The sequence below is a fragment of the Abrus precatorius genome, unplaced genomic scaffold (genome assembly GCF_003935025.1).
Source record: "Abrus precatorius isolate BTA unplaced genomic scaffold, Abrus_2018 Scaffold9, whole genome shotgun sequence".
Classification (NCBI taxonomy): Eukaryota; Viridiplantae; Streptophyta; class Magnoliopsida; order Fabales; family Fabaceae; genus Abrus; species Abrus precatorius.
In genome coordinates, this window is record NW_020874439.1 from 11,013,233 (window position 1) to 11,023,794 (window position 10,562).

General features: G+C 24.7%; 1 protein-coding gene across 1 annotated transcript; it reads right to left on the reverse strand.

Moving 5' to 3' along the window:
- Positions 1–7,589: 7,589 nt before the first annotated feature.
- On the reverse strand, positions 7,590–9,328 carry LOC113850787 (transcription factor bHLH18-like). The gene is made up of 4 exons (XM_027481329.1): positions 9,293–9,328; positions 8,789–9,190; positions 7,811–8,191; positions 7,590–7,679 (listed from the first exon to the last, which is right to left on the reverse strand). The coding sequence occupies exons 1-4, from the start codon at positions 9,326–9,328 to the stop codon at positions 7,590–7,592; spliced, it is 909 nt and encodes a 302-aa protein (XP_027337130.1).
- Positions 9,329–10,562: the final 1,234 nt, after the last annotated feature.

The following is a 10,562-nucleotide window of genomic DNA, read 5'->3' on the forward strand; positions in this document are numbered from 1 at the left end:
TTTTAACATACTTAATTTCATTTTAAATCTAATACTTTATTATGCATTGGCTTAGTTCTTACTATTTGCCTTCAAATTTATCGATTCACTTATTTTTTTGGGTTAATATTTATTGTAATAAAAAAATATTTATTAATTATTTAGATAAGTATAATGTGATCTTTGTAGTTAGATAAAAATAGAATAATATTCTCTAATGATGTTTTAGATAATAAGAAAGTCTTAGATTCTATTATTCTGAAGTTCTAAAAATAACTATCACTTATTAATAAGGGAAAAACTATTTTGTTAGGTGATTAATATCTGAACCCACAAAATTATATCTATTTTTATATAAGTACGTTTCAATTTTTTATTTTTTTAAATAAATATTATTTTTTTCTGTATATATCACTTTTGAGTTCTTTAAACTCTTTTTATAATATTTTTTGTTTATAAAAAATTTAAATACTTATAAATAAAAAATTTACATATTCATAATAAATATAATTAATATTTTAATAAAATTTTACGGATTTATATTAACATTTTTATAAATTCTTATATGTTTTAAAGTAAACCAGTTAAATCACATCGATATGCTTTGAATTTGTCAGACTCCCATGCATGCATGAATGATTATTAAATTTTATTTGGACAAAGAAAACTGCTTCAAACAATTATTAATCTTTGGAGTTAGCTACGATCAATGTGCTGACTTTGTTTTCACAAGAAGACCACTCGTACTTGATTTTTTTATTCTTCTTCATATCACGCCACGGAAGATGATAGAAAATTTTGTTGAATTTTAATAATATTCATAATATTAAATATTTAATAAAAGATAATCTTGAAAAGTATTTTTTAAGGTTTTTAATTAAAGATATTTATAATTGTGTTTGCATTTGATTATTTTTAAGAAAAATACTAATAATTTTTGCAACATTTTTCTTAAAAAAATTAAGTATAAGTTATTTTAAAAACAAGTTATTTTTTATAACATGAAAAATTTAATTATAACATTGACTACAAAGAGTATTCAGCCAACGAAAAAATTAAGATATTTTGTTTCATAAGTTGATCGTATCCAACTCAACTATATTAATTAAGTTGAATATTTTTCCTTTATGTCAACAGTCTTGTAACTTGCTAGCATCAGCTTCAAATAAACTACTTGTTAAATGAGTTTAAGTATATTTATTATTACTTGTGAGTATCCATGAAGATTTATTGAAAAAGGTTACAGAAAACAAATTTAACCTGGGTTTATTTAAAATATTTTATAAAATAAAATGCTTAAATTATTTGCTTCAATAACAATAATGTAATATTAAGTTAGTTACATATTAAATTTATAATAAAATAACAAGTTAGAATCATATTTATTTTAATGTAAATATGGAAACATTTTGATAAATTGATGTATACAAATACCTGCAAATACCAGTATCTCAATAATTACACGTCTTATGAATAGGCGAATGAAAAACACCATTTAATCAAACTCATCAATTTCCTCAGGTACAAATACTTTTACATGTAGCGAATTTTTACTCACAAATGTCTTCATGTGTTAGTGATTTTACCATATGTTTTTTTTATCTGTGAAAAGAAAAAAATATTCTAATTTGTTTATTTATGTAAAATTTTAATATAATATTAGTTCTTTTTACTACTACTCTTCTACTTCTATCTGTATAAAATACTATATAAATCACAGATTTGGGTCTCCTCTTTTTGTAGTAGAAACTCGAAGTTTTACTTAAGTAAAAATAGACTCATTTAAGCAAAAATAGAGAAAATGACAAAAAATTTTATACAAAATTAACTTAAGCAAATTTTGCTAACTTAAACAAATTTTGTGCAGTTGAAAAAAAAAATAGGTGTGGGGAAGAGAGAAGTGGAGACGAAGAGAGGGGTGGTGGCAGAAGGAAGGTCGAGGAGTTATAAAGAAGAGAGAGAGAGAAGAGTATGGAGTGGAGTGAGGTGAGAGTTAAAAGAGGAAAAGATGAGATGAGTATGAGATGAAAGAAAGAAAATAGTTAGATATGAGAGGAGAAAAAGAGTTGAATATGGAGGTTGAAGAGAGAGTGTGAGGTATAGGAGAGAAGGAGAGGAGAAGATTGAGAGAGAAGATGTAAAATTCGTTTAAGGTAAAAAAAATTCACTTAAGTTAATTTTGCATTAAAAAATTTGTTATTTTTTTAATTTTTTCTTAAGTAAAAATAGAATTGTATGTCGAGTTCTCCGTCACATGAAGAAATTTGAATCCATATATAAAGATGAAAATAGGTTAGACTAGGTTAGGATTCACATAAATAGGCATGACTTGTTTAATAATTTTGAAGTTTAAGCCTGACTTATTACCTGTTATAGGTTATTTATTAAGTTTAGCCTAACCTTTTTGAAATCTGATTTGGCCTGTTAGCCTGTTTAATAGCCTATTTTGTATCGAGACATTAAATAAATTATTAAGTTTTTTTATAAATAGATTATTAAACCATCTAAATAAGAATGTCTTTTAAAAGTCGTAAGATTTACATCTAAATAAATTATTAAAAAAATGATTCAACACCTTGAATATGTTAATAAAATTACATATTCCTATTTATCACTTTCAAATCACATATTTAATTTAAATAAGTAAATCACTGTACATACAAAAAATATAATAAAATGAACATTAATTTATAAATCATTAAGCAAATCTAGTAGAATAAAGTCTTACACACTAAATCAACAAATATAATATAACTAAATAAGTTTTAGACCTAAAATTAATAAATGTAACAAACAAAAATCTAAAATGCACAAATAACAATATTTTTTTATACATGATATGAAAAAAAACTCCAACAAGCAAAGCTCTCTCTTTTAGAGGGTATGCAGTGAAGACAATTTTTAATTCTGAAGAAAAAGATTAGGATTTTTAATTAAAATTTTTATTATTTTAAAATTTAATCAATTTAATATAATATTATATTATATTTTTTATATAAAATTATTTAATATATTATTATAAATTTTAAAATTTTAAATAGGTCATTCTAATAGACCTAATAAGCTTTTTTTTAAGTCTAAGCCTGACCTATTTAATTATTCAAGCTTTTTAAAAAGCCTAAATTAAATTTATTGATTAAATATGTTAGGTTGGACTAAGCTTTAAAATAGCTAAGCATAGGCCCTTATCAAACGGTCTTACCTATTTTCATCCCTATCTATATATCATGGTTATGAAAATTAGCCTAAATCAGTGGTCCAACTATAGACTATTCCTATAAACAATATTATCGATAAAAATTAAATAATTTTATTTTCAATGTGTAAAATATCATATTTGAATATAATAAAAATTAACTTAATATAAAAAATATTTAATATATACAAAAATATATTAAAACAAAATTATATAATAAATATATTTATAAAAAATAAAATATGATTTGTATTATTAATATATTATAAAATTAGTTAATATGAAATTAGCAAAATGAGCTACTTGAATATCAGATATACTTTTAAATTTATTAAATTATAATGTTTGAGTTTTAAATTTTAGATTTAAATAAAATTTAAGTTTTTTTTAGTTTGATGATTCAAAATTATTTTTATTAAATTTGAATTAATTTAACTTATTTAAATGTAAAATACAAGTAGTTTGAACTTCTATTTCTAAACAAGAATATTTATTTATTTTTCACTCAACTCGACAAAGATCAAAACTTGAACTAAGTTGAGTAATTTTTTTTATTTGTTCACACATATATATACATATATGTATATTCAAAATGTATAGTAAGTACTTAATTTGATTATTTTAGTTTCTATTTTAAACTGTTTTTTAAATTAACAAACAAAAAATATTGAAAATAAAATTGAAATAAAAATATATTTTAATTTTATAACATATTTTTGAGAAACAAGTAATGAAAAAAATTAAAAAAACTATATATAATATTATATTGTTGTTAATTTTATATTTAAGTAATAAAATTCAATATATACTACAAAATGTTAAAGGATACCTCTAGTCTTAAAAGAAAAAAAAACTTAAATGATTCTCTCCTTTGGCCTGAATTGTTAAACTTCTTTCACTCGTGTATACTAAAAGTTTTGGGATTAAAAACTTTGGGAACGATAAAATTCAATATATAAATCTAAAAATCTCATATATTTTAAGGTTACATGCATGAAAGTGAATCAAACATGTTTAAAATAGTTATTGTTTTCCAATTGCAATGAGCAATTAAAAAATGCATTGAAGAGTGCATTTAGCTGCCTTTGGTTTGGTAATCCCATGCATCAATTACTTTTAAGCATAGGATGAAGTAACACTAACTTTTTACGCACTGTTTCGTTAAGATTACTTTATTAATCACAAATATTTTATATATAAATAAACCTTACCATATATTCTAACCCACTACAAATCTTTAGAGAATAGCACTGCAGATTTTGTACATGTCCACCTTTGTATTATAATCCTACATAGATCTTTTATATTCCTCGGACACAATTCATTGTTTTACCTTTTAATTAAATAATTAATTACATTTTATTCGCATGTGATTTTTTTATTTTAATTGTTTACATTTATTTTTTTATAATTTTATTTATAGTTTAACTTGCATTTTTCATTTTAAAATTAGCATGAGTTGGGGTTTGAGTACAGATCTGTGTACTTTAAGTACTCAACCCAACTTGATATATGCATATTTTAGCTCAACAAGTTAAGTTCTCCTTTTATGTCTCTAAGTGTAAAGAAAAATCAAATAGCATGTTTAGATTCGTATTTGAAAAGTCTATGAATTCACAATTGCTTTAACACTATTAGTTATAATTTTTGTATTGAATTCATATTTATAGTATTTTTAAACGCACACCAAGTTATATAGTTAAGAAAAGCAAACTTAAGAGGATGATTTTAGTTTTTGTTGTTTTAATTAAAAATAAATTCCTTAAAAAAAAGGTTAAAAATGATTTGATTTGTGAAAGAGAAATACTAATTTATAATGAAAGAATAAAAAATTCACATTTCACAACATAATATATAATAACAAAATTATATATATATATATATATATATATATAATGATATAAATTTATCGAATAATTCAACATTTAAAAAAAATGATTGCAAGAGAGAATTTGTAATTTGCATATAGTACAAAATAGCATTATATGTGCCCGATCATAACAACTGAAAACAAAAGGACAATGTAAAATTACACAATGTTGTTGCTTAAAATATATTTCTATAAAAATGTTATCGAATAAAATAAAACAAATTTTTTTAAAAGAGAAAAGAATTAGCATAACATAGGTTTTTTTTTTAAAAAAATATGCATAAGCTCGTACGATTGCACATCATTTGATATCAATCTAAGATGTATATCAATAATGCAACGTATTGCGCAATTTTTTTTAAAATTAAAAATAATTTTATATATACTTTTTAATGACATTTTAATTAAATTTTACAAGTAAAAATTAAAGAAACGACCACTACCAAAAAATTTCAGCCACACAACATTCATATGACATATAAAAAAAAATAATAATAATAAAAGTAATTATTATTATGCTTGAGGCTTATGTTTTCTATTATTTTAGGTACCAATTCTAATCTTCTTTAACAAAATATATATATATATATATATATATATATATATATAAATAAAAGATCTTACACCAATATAAATATAAAAACTCTTATATTTAATTTAAACTTTTTATTTAATTTAAATTTAATGATCAGTAAAGTAATAAATTATAACTTGTTAAATTTAAATTAAATAAAAAACTTAGAATGAGAATAAAATTTTTTAAACTTACGCTGATGTAATATATATATATATATATATATATATATATATTAGACTAATCCCAATAACATTTTTCTTGAACCTACACTAATACACTAAAAGGGAACATCGGGCCAGAAAAGCCCAGTTCTAAATTATCTCTAGTCTATATATATCATTATTTTTACATTGAAATATTTTTTAGAAACTGTCTTATGAAAATAAATTTTTTTTACTAATCTTATGAAAATATTTTAAAGAGTTGTGTTTTTTATTACATCATATGGTTTCTTTTATATTGAAGTTTTAATTTTTTTTCAGTTAATTTTATATTTTATAATTTTTTATAAATTCTAGAAAAAGTAATTTAGTTCTATTTAATATAATAAAATGTTTAAGAAATAGTTATAATTTAATAATACAAGTGTTGTACCCGAAAAACTAAGGCGTTAATAGCAAAAATAACATCTGAAGTTTACATTTAGGAGAACGCACATAGCAGGAGATTTGGTGAAAAAGAAAGTTACTTTTTCATCACATCACAGATGATAATCAAATTATAATGTAAATCTATTATTTTTGTTATGAAGAGTTTCAAAACAAAATGTTACAGAAATTATTTGAAACTTACGTTAAAAAGCTGTTTTTAGTAAAAGTTCATCAAATTCAAACGCATATCCACTAATATAAGGATCTCAATGCATATCGATTTTCATTTAAATAATTAACAAATTTTTTACTTTGCCATCATCAAAAGTGGATTTTTTTATTAATGTAAAATATTATTTATTTTATTAAAAGAAAAAATGAATAGGCTAGTGAATCGAAGTTGATAAATCTCTTTAACTCACAAAATGAAAACCGTTTTTATGTATATAAATTTTGGATGGTTTAAGAATTTTAAAACATATGTAATCAATGAGAAAGCATGCATGTATGATTAAAAAACACCAAAAACTCTATTTAACAGAAATATTACACAAACATGAAGTGAAAACACAAAATTAAAAGTAAACAATAAGAAAAATGCTTCAAACTCTCGTAGGAATCTAGAGAAATTTTCTTTGAGGAGGATAGAACAAGAATAAAAGGATCGGTTCAGTGAAATAAAAAGATGTGTACAAGTCAAAACAAAAGGTGGTATTGGACTAAATGAGATTTGGATCTTTTCAACTTACCCCTATTGGGCAAACGGTGGTCGAGAATTCTTTGAAAAAGATTCCCTGAGAGTGAACATCCATGCAGCAAAATATGAAAATATGTCATAAGTTTTGTTTAGCTCTAACAGCTCTAAGTCTTCTGAAGATTCCTCTTGTTGGAAGTATATCAAAGCATTGATAACCTTCACATTTTTGTGGCAAAGTTGTGCCCCAATTAAGGTATTAATCTTTTGCTTGGCTTGTGATGTTTGATAGGATTCTTTCAAAGGTTTATTCTTTTTCAAAATTTGCGTCTCATTTGCTTCATTCATGATCTATAGCTCTAAAGGTCAAGATTTATTATTGATTTAAGTTTTAATGTCTCACACATACATTATGGACTGTAAGAGTCCATAATTCCTTATTTGGTTCTTTTGTTTCTCTCATGATGTGTGTGTTTGCAATGTTTAAAGTCCTGTTATATAACTTAAATTGACAAATGAGATCTCTCTAAGAATTAAGAGTATCCCTTGTATTCTATATTAATAAAATCCCTTTTTGCTGATCAAAATTAAACAAAAAGTGAAACACAAAACCATTGAATTAAGCTCTTATTATGGTGACCAACTACATGGCCCTCGGAGTAGCTTTCTGAACGCAAAACCTATTATTGTTGCATGTTACAACACTCAAACAAATCCTCAGTCAAAACTTTCATTAAGACGTCCATTCTCATGCTGAATTGACCGTGACCCATCTACAATATATAGCACAGTAACTAATTATTCAATGTTCATATAATTCATAAGCATGCTGATTAATGTTGGAAAGAATCTAATATATACTACTGTTTTTCTTCAATATAACATATATCATGTTGGTGTGTACCTGAGCAATGCTGGTAATGTTTAGCATGGAATTCCCAAACGGCAAAACATTGATACAAACAATGGAGAGATTAAGAGCTTCAAGCTTGGCCAGTAGTTTAGGAACAATGTTCTTTTGTTTTTCACACATAACTCTGATGAGTACAACTTTTGCTAAGACTCTTGCTTCAACTTTAGGACAACATATTTTGATAGGAGTATCTAAGCCATCAGGTTTGCATGAAAAGTCGTCAGCAACAGTACTAACATTGGACTTGTTCATTTTGAAGCATACCGCAGATTCTATCTTTCTCTTTTTGTTTTGTTCCTCTAAATCCTTTACACGCTTCTGGAGATATTTCACATAGTCGAAAGCATATTTAAGGATAGAAACCCTGTCCATCTACACATTAGAAATTTTTCATTATTTTATAATATAACCTAACAATGCATGATGTTAATATTATGTTTGCTTTTCAGTGAATAAATTTTAAATCGGAGTTAGGGCAAAAGATCACTATAAGAAAAAAATTTCATACACTAACAGTTAGCTATTTATTTCACCCCCGTTTTGGATTAGGCTTTGTTTAATTGTTAATATAAACATTATAAATTTATGCTAATAGTATGAAAAATTATAAAAGTATCGATAACATAAATCAATTTTTTTACTAAGAAAAAATGTTTTTTTGGTCTGATATATTATACTGTTAACATAAAACTATAATAATATATTAATAATTTTGTTATTAATAGACAAATTATACATTAATAAAGGTTAATCTAATGATTAAACTATAGTAAATGGATATTTTTAGGGATCGTGTGAAATAAAATTATGCTCAATATCTATGATTTGAAGCTTTGTATATAAACTCTAAACCAAGAGTTATGAATTTGAATTATTTAGTTATATTTGGATTTTAATACAAAGAAGATAATTTAACAACCAAGTCCTGATCCATGGTATTGATATGAAAAGAAAAACATATATACCGACCTTTTTCAACCCTGGAATAATGGCTGAAAGTGCTATGAACATTCTGGTAATATTCTCTCTTCTCTTTCTCTCAGTTGTGATGTGATCTTGTACAATAGAAGAGCTTCTACCCCTCTTAGATTTTCTATTATTTTCTGGTTCTTCAAGGGTCTCCTTTGAATATTCACCATGATATTGGCATGTTTTCTTGGGAATATGTGGCACTGCAGTGTAATCCTCAAAAGCAAGAGGGTTAGGCATTAAAGATTTGAGGATGTCGCTTCTAAGGGTGGTGCTTTCTTTAATGAGATTTGCATCAGAGTAGTGTCCTTTCCACCATAGTTCTTGCTGCACTGAATTCTCTCCCTCGAAAACTTCCACAAGAGAGTTCATGTCACCGATTAAATTGCAGTCATCCATTTCCTGCAACAAGTGAGAACAACAAAAGTAGAGTAATTTTAAGAAGGACCAAAGTGAAGCATATTATCACATATATGTGGTGCTTGATTCAAATCTCAAAGTTACCAAATCAGAAAGCCATTCTTCTCGTGATTCATCCATTATTGATGTTAAGATCAGACAAACTTATATTCTTGCTAGCTTTTGCTTCGGCTATTGAAGTAGCAGCCTCATTTATTGATGTGGGACTCCCTAAGGTTATGGCACCGATAGAGTCCAAAACAGTTGGTAACTAGTAATTAATTCTTTGAGCATTTTGACAAAAATATTCGTTCTTGGCCTGATGTATGAAATTTATTTTGTTGAATGAGAGATAAATTTCAATGATTATTAAAATTAATAGTTTTCTACTGATATCTTGATGCACTAAAAATTAACAACAATTAAGTTTTATCTCACAGGTGCAGTTACTTCATAAATATTATTAATCTATGGATCTCTCTAGTAACATACTTCATAAACATTGTTTAGAATTAAAAATATAGAATTAATGTTTTTCTTGTTTTCATGAAAATTGTTAACTAATAATTTCACACTGTGTATTTGCATATTTTATTTTTTGCATTATTAATTTTTTTTTCAAAAATAAGTTGCTAAAATATCAATTAAAAGAGAACGAAGAAAATATAGTGGTAATTGATATTGATCTTGTGCAAACAGCTAAAACATACACGATAGTAGTTAGAAAGGAAAATTATCAAATGAAAAATTCTATTCTTATCATTTCTTTTATAATTATTTCTGTAGTTTAAAAAGATAAAAAGAGAATAAATATAAAATAAAATGAATAATGTGATAAAATAATATATTTAAAATATACATAAAATAACATAACTCTGGTTAAATACTAGATAATATGTGACAGACACTAAAGACAAGTTCTCTCACGCTTTTCTATATAATAAGTCTATGTATCACATGATCATGCAGTAGAATTTCGATCGGTCATTACTTTTATTTATATACACAGTTTTCTTTTAATAAAATACCATCTTTTCATGGTTGAATATCCCACCTTGGATCATCCTATAGAGGAAAAGGGTGGAATATATATATATATGATCACACATATATATACACACGAGTGCGCCAAATGCTACATCAATAAATGATCTGACAGTCTCTTTGGTTAGGATTTTGAAAGATCAGAAACCACTCGGCCATGAAGGAAAAAACAATTTTCACATTTTATAACCTCATAAGGAAAAAGTAGTTTGTGTTGGAGTATATTATACTTGTTCAGATCAATTAAGCTTGGCTATAAAACCAACCTCTATTACTGTGTCAAGCTTCATCGCTCATCAATAAATTAAAAAAATTTGTAAAAATTATCAAT